The sequence below is a fragment of the Echinops telfairi genome, unplaced genomic scaffold (genome assembly GCF_000313985.2).
Source record: "Echinops telfairi isolate 266 unplaced genomic scaffold, ASM31398v2 ScPeMD7_31;HRSCAF=116, whole genome shotgun sequence".
NCBI classification, from domain to species: Eukaryota; Metazoa; Chordata; class Mammalia; order Afrosoricida; family Tenrecidae; genus Echinops; species Echinops telfairi.
In genome coordinates, this window is record NW_022103928.1 from 28,383,588 (window position 1) to 28,398,627 (window position 15,040).

The 15,040-nt window shown below is 52.9% G+C and overlaps 1 protein-coding gene across 1 annotated transcript in view; it reads left to right on the forward strand.

Moving 5' to 3' along the window:
• LOC101638365 (glutamate receptor-interacting protein 2) overlaps positions 1-15,040 on the forward strand; it is a 48,951-nt gene that overhangs the window by 1,824 nt on the left and 32,087 nt on the right. Inside the window, exons 2-11 of the mRNA XM_045290134.1 lie at positions 6,398-6,478; positions 6,710-6,845; positions 7,610-7,755; positions 8,422-8,508; positions 9,094-9,169; positions 10,099-10,244; positions 11,342-11,489; positions 11,586-11,755; positions 14,074-14,199; positions 14,536-14,685. Of these exons, the coding sequence (XP_045146069.1) occupies positions 6,398-6,478; positions 6,710-6,845; positions 7,610-7,755; positions 8,422-8,508; positions 9,094-9,169; positions 10,099-10,244; positions 11,342-11,489; positions 11,586-11,755; positions 14,074-14,199; positions 14,536-14,685 (1,266 nt within the window). The remainder of the gene's footprint in view (positions 1-6,397; positions 6,479-6,709; positions 6,846-7,609; positions 7,756-8,421; positions 8,509-9,093; positions 9,170-10,098; positions 10,245-11,341; positions 11,490-11,585; positions 11,756-14,073; positions 14,200-14,535; positions 14,686-15,040) is intronic.

Below are 15,040 nucleotides of genomic sequence, written 5' to 3' on the forward strand. Positions count from 1 at the left end.
CCCGCCACCACCTCCCCCCTCCCCACGACAGCCTTCTCTCAGCCCTCAGCCTCACTCAGGCCCAGCGCTTCCCTGCTTAGGCAAGTGTTACAGAGCCCTTACCTTCACCGAGAAGTACCTGCTCTGCCTTTTGTCCAAAGGCACTCAGCTCTCTGGCCTCAACTGTAGCCACCTTGCTCCCTGAGCCACTGCGTCATTTCCTGTTGGTTGCCTGGCTCTGCGGCTGCCATTTCTCTGCAGTTGCTCTTGGCTCTCTCGTGTTACAGCTCTCTCTGTCCCCTTGACCCAGGAGGATTTCAGCACAGCAACCCTGGGTCCAAAGGATATGCTTCACTATGGTTGTTCTTCTTGATTGCAGCGGGGTCCCCTCTTCCTGCCTCTGGGATGGTTCATTTTAAGGCTAACAGGATGACAAAACTGGCCAACCTCCCCCTGAGGGTTCCATACATGTTATTTGGCATGTTCCCACCTTATTTGCATTATTTGCAAATGTCCATTCCCCTGGGGGGGCCACAAGCAATTTATTTGCATAGTCCCACCCAGTCATTTGGTGGGAGTTGCAAGACCATGATGGGAACAGTCATAGAAAAGTCATCAGTGAAAACAAAAATAGAGTCTCTATAGTTTTGTCTTCTGCAAAATACAACTGTAATCATATTAGACGTAGCCTTTCCATACTGTTTCCTTTTACTTAGAAATATGGATTTAAGATTCATTCATATTTTTGGTAATGACATAACTCATTCCTCTTATTGCTGAACATTATTATACAGACAGTTTCTTTACCTACTCTAATACTGCTATAAACATTCATATGTGAATGTTTTTGTGTGGATATGAGTGCCAATCATATACATATCCAACTAAATCAACTGCTGGATCATATAGTTAAGACTATGTATGTGTAACTTTTAATAAAGAGTTCTACATTTTAAAAAAAAGCCATCCATGAAACCACACCACCTTTCCACCCTTTGTTCTTTGGGATTCAGGTCTACTGGCAAACAGTCCTCGGCTTCCCTGTTCTTCCTGAAGAGATCATTATTCCCCCCTCCCCCAGCAAGACCACCCAAACCTGAAGGCAGCAAGCTTATCTCTTATCTTTCTAGAACACAGAGAAACAAGATGGGTGTTTCAGCCACAGAATCTAATTTGCAGGGGATAAGACGGTTTTTAATTCCCGGATTGCCCACATGAAATACTGGAGACATTCATTGTCACACAGTTGATAGAACTTAGCCTTTTAAATTTTATTAGCTCAGAAACATCTTGTTGAATCTAAATGAAGTGTGTATTAGGGAGTCATAATGGGCGCATTATACTTAATGGAGTATTGCCTGAATCGGTGGTGGATGAGGTGCACAGGGGGGCCTGCTGTGGAGTGGGGGTGGGGGAGCAGAGCTTCTGAGGTCTAACCTCAGGGGCCCTGGCAATGATTCTGGGCTTAACTGCTGTTTGACTTGTTTTCTTACCAGCCTCTGGCAAGCACTGGGAACCGAGTCTTGGGTAGCAGAGTGAGTAACTGGGCAGCTAGGCTGATAGTTCAGTAGCTTGAGCTGCAGGTGGCATCGTGGTTGCGAATTGGACTGAGATCCATAAGGTCAGCAGTTTGAAGCCACCAGCCACTCTGCAGGAGAAAGACGGGGCTTTCTATTCTCGCAAGGAGTTAATATTCTTGGAAATTCACCCAGGCAGTTCTCCCCTGTCCTATCGGGTCACTATGAGTCAGCACTGACTCGATGGCAGGGAGATTTTTTGCTTTGTTTTGTTTTGCTGTTTGAGTTGCGGGTGGTGAAGGCTCTTGGGCTTTCACAGTCCCAGGCTGAGGCCCCACCCTGACTCCAGCTAAACTCTTCCACGGACCCATGTTGAGCACTGGCCATGAACCTTTATTGGAATCCAAGGCTTGATCTAGGCTGAGCCCTGATCCTGACTCTAGGGCAATAGTTCTCCATAGTAATGGGTGGAAGGATGATACTATTTCCCCTGGTGACTAAGCAGTTACGTACGGGGCTGCTAACCTCAAAGTCAGTAGTTCAAGGCCACCAATTGCTCCGTGGGAGAAAGTTGAGGGAGTGAGTATTGGGGTTTTTTTTAGGAGGCATTTGACAATACCACAGACATTGTTGATTATTACAATTAGGGCATCTGATATTTAGAGAGCAAGGGTGGTACCTAACATCACTACAGTGCAGAGGAGAGACCCCACCACAAAGAATTATTGAGCAAAAAATGTTGATGGTGTCAAGGTTGAGAGTCTTACTATAGACTGAGCCCTGTTCCTGCTTCTGCATCCTGACCCTTACCTCAAGTTGAGCCCTGACCTGACCCAGACTGAGTCCTGTTCTTGACCTAGATTGACCCCAGTGCTGGATGACCCTGATTTGGTGCCAAGATCGTTACTAGAATGGAATGAGTGGCTTCTACTGGCTTCCAGCTCTGATTCCTTCCCAGCCCTGCTTCCTTACTCTACCGCTAAGGAGTGAGCTGGAGGAGAGGTGGGCAGGCCCGATGAGTTGGATCTTACTGCAACTGGGAGATGGAGAGCCATTTTCACAGCAGGTGAATGACTGAACCAGAGTCTCCACTCAAGCATGGCCAACCTCTGGACCCATTCTCTTAATTCTATGCCAAGTGAAGTCATAGGACTCGGTCTATATGAAGGCTTTGGTGAGGCTGATCTGAAAAAGGAGGCTAGGGTATACCTGGTGCCTGAGAGGGGTGGCCTACAAGGATACCAGGGAGAGCTCAGCAGTTTGATGGGCTTTTGAGTCGTGGCTTTGGCTCCTGCTCTTGCCCATTGAGTGCAGGGCTGAGCAATGTGGCTCAGAGGAGGCAGGTAAAAGCAATTAACTTGTTCAGGGAGCTGGGGCATGTGGTGAGATGGGCAAAGAGGCCCGAGTCCTGGTTCTGACTCTGCAGACACCAGCTGGGCCAAGGATTTTCTTTCTTGAACTTGCAATATTCATGTCACGTGGGTGTGATGAAAGCACTCGCTTCCTTTGTGATCATGGTGAGAAATGACTGTGATCAAGCGGATGGTGCGCACGTGGCCTGACTGGCGCGCAGTGGCTGAACTCCCTTCCCCAGTCCTGTCAGGACGTGGACGAGACTCTAAAATGCGCAGTCTTTCAGACATGGGGGTAGAGCAGGAAGTCTACAGGAATCATCACACAGCAGATTACCTGAAAGCCTCTAGTTCCACACTCCTATGGGACACACAGGTGAATTCACAGGAAGTTAAGAAAGACTAAAGGCATCAAACATGATGTGAGATTTGACACGAGGTCTTATGATCTGTGGAACCACTTCTATCAGCTGTGAAGTGGAGGTGCTTGCCAGTGCAATAAGGCCAGTAAAAGAAATAAAAGGCAGAAAGATTAGAAAGTAAGAAATAAAACATTCACGTTCACTGATGATGTGACGATGTTTGTATCAAATCCAAGAGTCCACAAAAAATGACTAGAATTAATACCTGAACACATGGTCGAAGTATAAAATCAATTTGCATATCAGCAACAAATCATTAGAACATGATATTTGAAAAGCAATACAATTTACACTAGCGTTAAAATACTTCAAATATCTAAGAATTTTTGGAACGGCAGTGGTGTAAAGCCTTTATCCATAAAGGTACAAAGTTTCCTTGGGAGAAATTTAAAGAAGACAAAAGTAAATGGAGAATTATGCTAATTTCTTGTTTTGGAAGACTCAGTATTGTGAAGTTGTCAGATCTCCACAAATTCATTTATAAATTTACTGCATTTCCCAATGAAAATGTAGAGAGAAAACTGAAAACCAGTCAGGGGAGTGTAGGCTGATGGTGTGGTGGGGTTTCTCTATGGGAATGGTGCGTTTGCTGGTCTGGTAACAAACGGGGGTGCCTGCTTGGGTTTTAATGGCTCAGGCACACAGGATATAATGCCTGGTACCTTTCCTAAATGGAACTGACACCCCAGCAAGATGCTAGGACTTTTAAAGAGATACATCCTCAACAAAGAAAATATTTGCCCATCTACCTGGAAGGTAAACCAAGATCTCATTTGTCTTCACTTGGCTTTGGGTGTTTTCTCTTGAGAATTTGTGATCAAAAGTGTGCTTTGTTTCTGTTGAAGGTTAGAATTTATACTACGCCCATGACCCTAAAGCATGGGTGGGGAACCTTTCTTCTGTCAAAGGCCAATTGGACATTTTTAACATCATTTGGGGGCCATGTTGGTCAAACATTTCATGAGCGCTCCACTAATGTGATGGCTGGGACTGCTTCTCTTTTGTGTGGGTGGCATTGATGATTTTCAAGCCCTGAGGGCCAGACATTCCCCAGCCTTGCCCTAAAGAAGCCCTGGGGGTAGAATTGCTTACCCATTGGGTGGCTAACCACTAGGGCAGCCATTTGAACCCACCAGCTGCTTCATGGAAGGAAGAGGAGGCTTTATGTGTTCATAAATGTTTACAGCCTTGGAAACTCTAGGGAGCAATTCTACTCTGCCCTGTAGGGTCTCTGTGTGCTGTCTCTGAGACAGAATTGGCCCAATGTCAGTGGGTTTATTTCATAGCATGGCTCTAAGGACCCCACCCAGGAACCTCGGTGTAGTGGTTAAGCATTGGTCTCCTAAGGTCTTTGACTGCAAGGTCAGCAGTTCTAAACAACCAGCCACTCTGTGAGAGAAAGATGGGGTTTCTACTTCTGCAGAGAGTTACAGTGTCAGAGACTCAGTCTCGGGCAGTTGTATCGTGTCCTATGGGGTTGCTATGAGTCTGAATTGACTCGATGGCAGTGGCTTTCAAAGGATGCCTAGTGGTGCTGTGAGAGGAGTATTGGGCTGCTAACCACAAGGTCAGCCCTTCACACCTGCCAGCCACTCTTTGGGAGCAAGGTGCTGCTGCTCCCATCAGATTGACAGTCTGGGAAACCTTGCCCAGGGTCATGATGCTCAGAACTGACTCGCTAGCCGTAGGTTGTAGGCTATGGTCTGGGATCTTTGAACCAGTGAATTAATGCAAATATTGTCAGGCTTCTAAGGAAAGGAATGGAAGTCGCTGGGTTCTGAAGAGACATGTCCTCAGCCAGGTTGAAGAGGATTCCCGCAGGTTACACTTCACTGGAGATGAGCTCACAATCCAACATCACCAAATCCGTGAGGAAAACACTCCACCATGAAGGAGAGTCTTTGGACCCTCTGAACAGAAGAAAACGCTCTCAAGAGTTTGAGATAATAGAAATTAGAATAATAAATGAAGGCTTAAAGTCCTTTAAGCGATTAGAAACATAAGGTGCAAAAGGGAAAAAGAAGAGCGAAATATGAAGAGATAAGCACAAGAACAAAGCTTCTAAAAACAAAACAATATACTTATGGAAATGAAGAACCCGCTGGAGAAATTTGAATATGGAGTGAGCAGATTAGCAATAATGAAATGATTTTTTATTTGTATGGTGTGGTAATGTTATATTTGTGGATGGTATGAATATTAATGAATAAGGAATTATCTTAATTTTGTAAGATTTAGTAATGGTATTTTCATCATGGGAAATACATTCCCATTTTTTATCGACACAACTGAAATATTTAGAGGTGGAATGTCGAAATGGTGGAATGGGCAAAACTTTTCATAAACGTTTTTTTTTTTAAAGACAGATTTAATTGCAGATTAGACACACCCCAGAGAGACAGAGCAATAGGAAATAAGAAAGAGAGGTATGAGTCATGACAGACAATGTGGAACGGCCCAAAGTGTATCTATTAAGCATTTCCAAAGGAGGAGAATAGGGTCAGCAAGATTGGAAGAAATAATAGGAGAGCTCCTTCTAGAATTGATTCTAAGGAGGCAAAATTATCTGCCAGAATGCTTGAGAATGTCCCCTGCAGACTGTACAGTGCAGGACTCAAGAAAAAGGACTAGACAGGGCCAAACCAGTTTGCGCTCACTCACCGCCAACAATCATACTGAAGTGCCCCCTGTGTAGCAGGGAGTTCTCTGTTCCAGCAGATGCGCAAGTGTAATGCTGGACAAAGCAGCTAACAAACCTGGGTCCTAATGCAGATTGTACACATCTCACCAGCTGTGTGATTGTGGGTGTGTGACATCCCCTCTGAGCCTCATTTTTCTTATGAGTACTATTCCCTGTAATGACACTGCCATCTGTAGGGACCCCGAAATGGTTGGTTAACCGCAGAATGGCTGTGAAGCTTCCAGCACACAGCAGGGCTCAGGAGAATGCTATGCAGCCCAAGAGAAGGGACCAGACCTTCTTTGTGAGAAGAGGCCATGAGGATCCTCAGCAGAGAATTAGGTAGAGTGGGACCCGAAAGAACAGCGTCCTCCGTGTGGACCGGTTCACTAAGCAGGTGGAGGTGGAAGCTGAGCTCAGGTGCTCTTCTCCCTTTCTCTTCCGTAGACGATGGACCTTACTTCAAAGCAGGCAAGGACACATGCGGCGCAGATGCGGCTCTGGTATGCCGCAGAGAGAGCATTCCAGGTAAGGAGCTCATCTTCCTGTCCTCCGCTCCTCTCCTGCCCTACAGAAGCAATGGACCCTAGGCGGGGTCAGGCGATGGTGGCTCTGCTACTGGCTCACGCTCAGATTTTGAACAAGCCACCCTCGCCCGTAAAAAAGGGGGTGATGTGTAACGTAGGGACGTGCTCTGCTCTCCAAGTGGGAGCCCAGGTTGCCCCGTGCTGCTCGCTCACCCCCTTTCTCCATCGGCAGAGGAGTTCCGGGGCCTCACTGTGGTGGAGCTGATGAAAAAAGAGGGGAGCACACTCGGCCTGACCATCTCAGGGGGCACCGACAAAGATGGGAAACCCAGGGTCTCCAACCTGAGACCTGGGGGGCTCGCAGCCAGGTAGGAAAGGGGCTTGGTGTGGGGGCTGAGGAAGGGAGCGTGGAGTCCAAGCCCAGTAGAAATGTACTAGAACATTAGGCAAACTATTAGGACACCAAAATGTTGGTGTCCAGGCAGGACCTGTCTGCAGTCGAAGCTATAACCCCGGGCTCCCCAGCCTTCTCCTTCCCTTACACCAGGACGTGACCTAGCCATGGTGCCCAGGACTCATCAGCCACAGCGTGCCGTCCAGGCCCCACTGCATAGGGAATTCCCTCTCCCTGCAAAGCCCGATCCCTATAGTATCTTCCTGACAAACACCTACCATCCCTCCAAACTCAACCAAGAGGCCACCAGCTCTGAGAAGCCCTTGTTGACCCGGCTTGGGCAGCCCTGTGTCATGTTCCGTGTCATGCTTCTGTAGTTAGCTTGTCCGCCCTTCCCTCTGTGGGCACCCAGCACAGGGCCTGGTGATTGCTCAGTTGAACAGAGCTGATACATGGTGAAACGCAGGAAGAGTGTTTGGTAACAGCAAAGGCCGTGATGATCTGTCTATGCTGTAGGTTCATCCAGGGCCAACCACCAAGACAGGTGGAACAGCAGGCCTCGGGTCAGACAGGTCTAGGTCAGAATCCTCTCTGAGCCTCAGCTTCTCCTTCTGTGAGATGCGGGTAACAAGGTCCTAGGAAATGTACAGCAGGTGAATGCGGACGGCCGCCAGCCCCGCGGGCACCTGGACGAAGGTGTCCAGTGAGCCGCCCCGGTGACTTTGTGTGCACCCGCAGGAGCGACCTGCTAAACGTGGGTGACTACATCCGGTCCGTGAATGGGATCCACCTGACCCGGCTCCGGCACGACGAGATCATCACCCTGCTTAAGAACGTGGGCGAGCGTGTGGTGCTGGAGGTGGAGTATGAGCTGCCCCCGCCCGGTGGGTGCCCTCCCTCGCAGGGGATGCTCTCTCCATTGCCTCTGGTGTGGGTGGACATAGCTGTCTCCCCACAGGGTCCTGGGTGGTGGGGTGGGCCAGATGGAATGGGTGGGCCAAGGACGCTGTCCACAAACATTCAGGCCTCTGCTAGGGCCTTTGTCCACTCTGGTGGTATATGCTGTCACCAGGAGGGGGTGGGGCTTTGCCTAAAACCCACTGCCGTTTTTACGTTTAGTTTCCGGTGGTGGTGGGAGAGAGAAGGCTTCCTTGTAGGAAGGATCACTGGCTGAGCGAATGGTTCTGCACCCTGTGGTTTGCACCACTCGGCAGCTGAGCACTGTGGCCTCTCTCTGACTTTTCAAAGTTGGTTTAAAGTCTTGAAATGTGAGTCACCTGTCTGGAATGAGACCTTGGCCTGAGCCTGAGCCTGAGCCGGCCGGGGCCTCGAGCCCGAGTTCTGCCATTGTCTCTCTAAGAGGTGGACTGAGTGGGTGTGAGGGAAGGAGGGCCCTCGAAGCCTCACTTTTCCTACCTATCAAATGAAAAAGGGATTACGACGTCTCTCTGTCACTGGTCACCCATCCCTCTTGGAATGGGCTTTTGGGCAATCTGCCAGCTTGATAAGTGACCGAGGGACTCACGGAGTTCTTCTCCATTTCTCCCCAGCCTTGGAGCACAACCCGGGAATCCTTTCAAAGACGGTGGATGTCTCCCTGTACAAGGAGGGCAACAGCTTTGGCTTTGTCCTCAGAGGTCAGCATGCGAGTCACCCTCCCTGGAGACCAGGGGGCAGGAGTGGGGTTCATACGAATTCCGCTCGTGTTCTGTTTAACCTTAAGGAATGTATCTTTTAATAGCTTGCTTCTGGCTGTCAGAGGGGAATAATCCACTACTATCCTTATCAGCAGGAAGTGGGCCCCACTTATGGTGGGACCGACAGTAGGGTCTGATTGCTCCGGATGGCTGATACTCTCAGGGAGATGACTTCTAAACAGAGTAAGAGGAAGTAGTTATACCCCAAAATCATGTTGAAAAGCTCCTGCTGAGAGATTTGAGTCTGGAGCTGCCCAGCAGCCTAGTGAAAAAAGGAAATAGCATGACATCATAGGATGGGAACTAAGCCTTGTGGCAGAGCAGACTTCCAGTATGGTCTCCACCCTTTCCTCTGGTACCAGTTCACTGCTGATGTCTCAGTGTCCCTTGGAGCATCTGAGGTAGCAAGGACGTGATCCTCACACAGCTGAACTGGGGAGCCCACTCAGGAGCTGGATCCAGCCTCCAGGCATCAGGGAAGGGGATGGGGTAGATGAAAGCCACCTCTTGTCGAATTCCATTTAGGAGGTTCCCATGAAGATGGCCATAAGTCCCGCCCACTCGTCTTGACCTATGTGCGGCCTGGTGGCCCAGCTGACAGGTAAGCCCTGGGCCTGAGGAACCCTTACTGACATCCACAGGGCACTCACCTCCCCCAGCAGCCTCGTGGAAAAAAAATAAAAGTCAGCATTGAACCCATGTCCCAAATGAAGCTCTTGGGCCTAGAGGAGCAGCATGCCTGCCCAGGCTCCAGATGGGAGGGATGGCAAGCTCTTTCTTCCCCAGCATGCTACTGTCGCAGTGAATTTTGGTGCTAGTCTCCCCTTCATTGGACCTCAGTTTTCCATGCCTTTGCAATGGGTCCAATGCTATAGCCTGTGAGCGTGATCATGAGAGTTTGGGGGGCAGGTTAGCGGTAACCCTGCCTCCTGAGCCCTGGCTACACAGAGCAGACCTGCTTTGTCTTGGCCTAGCCCAGAGGGGCCAGGAGGAGAGACGTGCCCCTGACACCCTGGCTTCACAGCCGGGAGCTTCCTGGCCATTTTAAGAGAAGCCAGGAATCTGAATCAGTCTTTGGGACGGGGCCCTAGGATACGCTATTCATAGAACCACCCAAATTAGCTTTGACCTCATGTTGGAACATGTGTTCTGGGCAAAGTGAGACAGAGGGGAACTCTAGCGGGGGCCTCCCCCCTGGCCTCCCTGCTGAATTCTTTCCCAGGTCCCTTTGTCACCAGGCCAGAGTCCCTACTGATCACATGGGGGTAGGGAGTGGGTGGTGTGCACCCCCTGACACCGTGTGCCCTGGATGTGAGTGATCGAAGGGCACCCCCAGCTCGAACATTGGAGGACTGAGCTGGGACTGAGTCTGGACCTAGACTGGGCGCCTTCAAGTCACCCTGGGCTTGACACCACCCCCCCCTCCCCACTCCCCACCCTTGGTTTCATCCACTCATTCCCATTCGCTCTCTGCCTGTGCTGGTCCTCGGAGCCCCACCACCTCTGAAGGTGCACGACCCTTCCCTGCAGGGAGGGTTCCTTGAAGGCGGGTGACCGGCTACTCAGCATCGATGGTGTCCCTCTGCACGGGGCCAGCCACGCTGCTGCCCTGGCCACCCTGCAGCAGTGTAGCCATGAGGCCCTCTTCCAGGTGGAGTATGACGTGGCCATCCCGGGTGAGTGGGTTCAAGGGCAAGGAGGGCTGGGGCAGGAGGAGGTAGGGGCTGGGGTGGGCAGTGGGCACAAATCCTTATCATTGCAAAGGCTGCGAGGCCTTGTGCACCTCGCTGAGTGCCTGCCATTGTTGGATGCACAGGGCACCCAACCTGGAACAAGCCAGGTGGGGCCTCCGCTCCCCAGGATCTGGCGTTCTGGTGGAAGAGGCAGATTACCAGCCAAATCAATGGAATAGGTTGTGTTGGATGGCCGCAAGAAAGACAGGAAAGGCCGGACAATGTTCTTCATTAGCTCCGGGAGGGAGGGAGTGATGCGGATATCTGCAGGAGGAGCATTTCAGGCAGGGGCAACAGTAGACGCCAAAGCACAGAAGCAAGAGCCTGGTGGGCATGCTCAAGGAATGGCGAGGAGGCTTGCTGTGGCCAGAGCAGATGAACAATGGGAGGCTGGGAGGAGGTGAGGGCAGAGCAGTGTCAGGGCCAGACCTGCAGGGCCTGGTTGACCTGTTCCTCTCTGTGACCTGAGAACAGGGCAAAGGGGAGGTGGCAGTGGCAGCCAGGAGAGCCATAAGAGGCATCTGCAGCCACCCCAGGGAAAGATGCTGATGGCTGGCTCAGGCTGTGGGCTGCGGAGGTGGGCAGGAGGGGTGGGAGCCAGAAGGTATGAGGAAGGCCAAGCTGACGTGACTTCCTTGGCTGCAGCCAGGGAGGGAAAGAGCGGTGTGCTGAGAACAACAGCCAAGGGATGCGTTTGAGCAACTGAGTTGGTGGTGGAGATGGGAGATAAAGGAGGATTATAGTAAGCACCCACAGCTTCGTGTCTGGTATCCAGCAGGCGCTCAATACTAGCAAATGATTTTTGGCCAGCACAGCCCAGGAATCAGTCCCCCAGCCTCACAGCACAGCCCTCTCTCTGCTGTTGGCTGGCCGGCCAGGTGAACTGGGACAAGGCCCCCACCTCGCCACACTCAGTTGGCTTGTCTGTTGAAATGGGTATAATAGCCCTGGGTGATGGGGGTTAAGTTGGTGACCTACGCTGAGGCAGAAGGCTCTCAGCTGTTGCATCTTAAGGGGCTCCTCTCCTTCCACGGTGCCAGACACAGTGGCCAGTGCATCCGGGCCCTTGATGGTGGAGATTGCCAAGACTCCAGGCTCCACCCTGGGCATCTCGCTCACCATGCGCTCCCACCGCAGCAAGTCCATCGTTACCATTGACCGCATCAAGCCAGCCAGCGTGGTGGACAGGTGAGGCACACCCGGCATGCTGCCCCGGTGGGCGGAGGTGGCCCAGAGTTCTGTCCGTCCTGGCGCAGCCTTCCCCTCCACTCCCCACGTGGCCAGGAGCGGGGCGCTGCACGCTGGGGATCACATCCTCTCCATCGACGGCACCAGCACAGAGCACTGCTCGCTGCTCGAGGCCACCAAGCTCCTGGCCAGCGTCTCGGAGAAAGTGCAGTTGGAGATCCTGCCCGCGCCCCAAAGTCGGCGACCTCTGAAGCCCACAGAGGCAGGTGGGTCCCCTGGCAAGGTCTGCAGGCTTAGGCCTGAGGGCTGATGGGGTGGGCCGGGGGCTGGGTGCGTGGGGCCCGAGAGCTTCCCTATCAAAACTCTGGGCAGACATGTGGGTGAAGGGAGATGACAGACGTGTAAGATACGAAATAATAATAGCAATATGTAATTGATCAAGGACTCACGAGGGTGGGAGTGGGTGGGAGGAAGGAGGGGAAACAAGGAGCTTGCACTTCGTGTTCAAGTAGAACATGTTTTGGAAATGATGATGGCAACTCATGTACAAATATGCTTGATACAATTGATGTATGGAATGCTGTGAGAGTCCCCAATAAAATGATTTAAAAAAACACTCTGGGCAGACGGGGGTTTCCCGTTGAAAACTTCCTAGAACACATGCCCAGTTGGACAGGGCAGCTGGCATGGTGGCTCGAAGTGGCTGATGCTGGGACAGTGGGACAGAGGAACAACTTGCCGGTGTGGGTGTGAGCGGAGACTCTGCTGTCCTGGCGGCCTTCGAAGCGGATGGCACTGGTAGACGTGTCAGGACTAGAATGGAGCAGAGGACAATGCTTCTGTGCGCCGCGGTGTTAGATCTTGGATCCTGGGCTCTTGGCTGGTCCCAGGGAGGCAGCCAAGCAGAAGGGAGGCTTGAGAGGGTTCCCAGCCCAGATCAGGGAGCCACCAGAGCTGGGGCGCAGGGCAGGGTAGAGAAGGGCCAAAGGGAGGGAGCTTTGAGGTCTGAGTGGGGAAGCCCTTCCTGCGGCCCAGGCCTCCCTCCGGTCGGGTTCAAGCACTCACTTCACTTCCACCCAGTGGACAAGGGATACCCCCTCTCGGAGCCACCTGCAGCCCCCTGGTCTGGAGCTTGGATGAGGGCCCGAGTTCTGGGGAGAAGAAGGAGATCATGGGTAGGAAGACCCCAGCAGGGCTGAGGTCCGGGGATGAAGTATCCACTTGTGGCTTTGCAAACCCAGTCTCACGTCTTCCGGATCGACTGTGGGGGCGGGTCTGGGAGGGGTCTATTTCTGGGCCCCGGCCAGGACTGGAAACAGGAGCCGAGTGGTGTGTGTGTGGGGGGGTGCATTGGGCTGTACTCTGAGGTCAGCCAGATTGAACACACCAGTGCAGGGCTCTTCTGTCCTCCTTTCGACAATTCTTTGGGCCAGTGTTATCGTCCCGCTTTATAGATGAGGCTCAAAGAAGGCAGTGAGGTCCCATGGGTGGTCCCCATCCCCTGGGTGTCCCTTGTGGTGGATCTGCCGAGGGCCAGGCCCTGCCCCAGGCCCTTAAGCAGAAATTAACTCATTTTTATCTTCCCCATTACCCTAGGAGACAGCCACTATTTTAGTGCTATTTTGCAGATAATGACTATGAAGCTCAGAGAGCCTGAGTGACTTGTCCACTCCCCCCAGTTGGTCAGGGATGGAGCCAGGATTTCACTCATGTCGCTGACCATAGGGTCTGCCAGGCCCCAGGATAGGGGCAGGGACACTGCACAGGGAGGAGAGGTGGGAGGAAGGCGCTCAGCCGGGGTGAGCTCCCCAGCCCTGGAAGCATTTAAGCAGGAGATTCCAACAGGCAGAGACCGGTGGGTCCCCACCCATCCGTCCAAGGAACAGTGGACCAGGCCAGAGCCCCCAAAGCCAGGACAGAGAAGAGCTAGCTGGAAGGGGGCTCATGGGGAGAGTGTGAGGGGGCGTGGCTGAGTCCCCATCTCAGGCATAGCTGCTTGGCTGGGGTAGGCATGTGTGGGGTTGACTGGGGTCAGCAGTTCCCGTTGCCTGCCCTTGAGTTGAACTTCTCTGTGCATCCGGGCATGGAATCCAGCGTGTGTCACAGTCGCATTGTGCTCCACAGTGGGGGGCAGGCCTGTCAAGCGGGGAAGCAGAAGCCATATCTGATCCCATCTCAGCTGACCCCTTAAGACCCTTGGAACAGAAGTTGCCCCCGAGAGTCTGGGGAAGAGCAGAAATGACACACCCGGCCGTGTGTCCCATCTACCCTGCTTTGCTCCACTGTTGCCAGATGGGGCCAGGCCTCAAGGCTGTGCAACTGACGGCCACCAGCCAACTGCATTCTTCTCTGGGCTCCAGAGCTAGGTGGAACCTCCCCCCCACACACCAGGTGTGATGTGGGGGGGCGCTGCAGGTGGTGTCTGGACACTGTGCGACACCAGGTGACCAGGCCATGTGAGCAGAGTGGCAATGCCTTGCCAGGCCATGCGGGCCCTCGATACCTCCTCCATGGTGTAGATAGGAGCGTGCGGGGGCGCCATTCGGTCTAACGCCTGCCCTCCCTCTCTTCTCTTGCCCACCAGTGAAGGTGCAGAGGAGTGAGCAGCCTCGCTGGGACCCATGCCTGCCCTCCTGCCACAGTCCCCGGCCCCCCAGCCACTGCAGGGCATCTAGCTGGACCACGCCGGCTGGCCAGGACCAGAGCAGATGTAATAGGCCCACCAGCCCTTCCCACCCTTCCCCTGGAAATGAGGTTGTGCCTGCTTGGCAGGGGCGGAACCAAAGAGGCAGGGAAGTCAGGAGGCTGCCAGTCCTGATGGGGGTGGGCTGAGATGGGTTCTTGCCCCTGAGAGCCAGGCTTGACCAGGTCTGTGAGGCTCCGAGAGGGACGGAGACCTCTGCGATCACACAGCAAGTAGTGAGTTGTCAAAGAGGGAAGGCAACCCGAGGAGGCTCCTGGTACTGGATTGGCTCCCTGAAACCCTTGGTGGGGTAGGCGGAGGGGCCCAGCTGGGGTTCACAGGGTGGTGCCCTCATCTCCCCAGCCCTGTCCTCCACGCCCTTTTCCTCGCCAACCATGAACCACGCCTTCTCCTGCGCCAACCCCGGCACTCTTCCCTGTGGAGTCCAGCCCGCGAGCCCCAGGACCACGATGGGGCGGAGGAGGCAGCGAAGAAGGGAGCACAGAAGCTCACGTAAGCCAAGCTCTCTCCGTCCCCGTCCCCCCTCTTTGGGCTGCCTGTAGGCCTGCAAGCCAGGTTTGCAAAGGGCTGGGGGTGTTTGGGGTAAGGCTGGAAGGCAGTGTTGTATGACATGAGTGGCACCCTGGGCCACCATGGAGGGCCGGGCACACTTTGAACCACACACAGGAACACCTGCAGCACCCTGGTTACTCTGAACACGTCTGTGCTTGTCTCAGGAGCCCTGGTGGTGCTGTCAGGTGTGGGGCTGCTAACCAGAAGGTCAGTGGTTCAGACCCACCAGCTGCTGCAAAGATGAGTGATGTGCTCCCATCACAGCTGCAGCCTTGGGAACCACAGAGCGAGACAT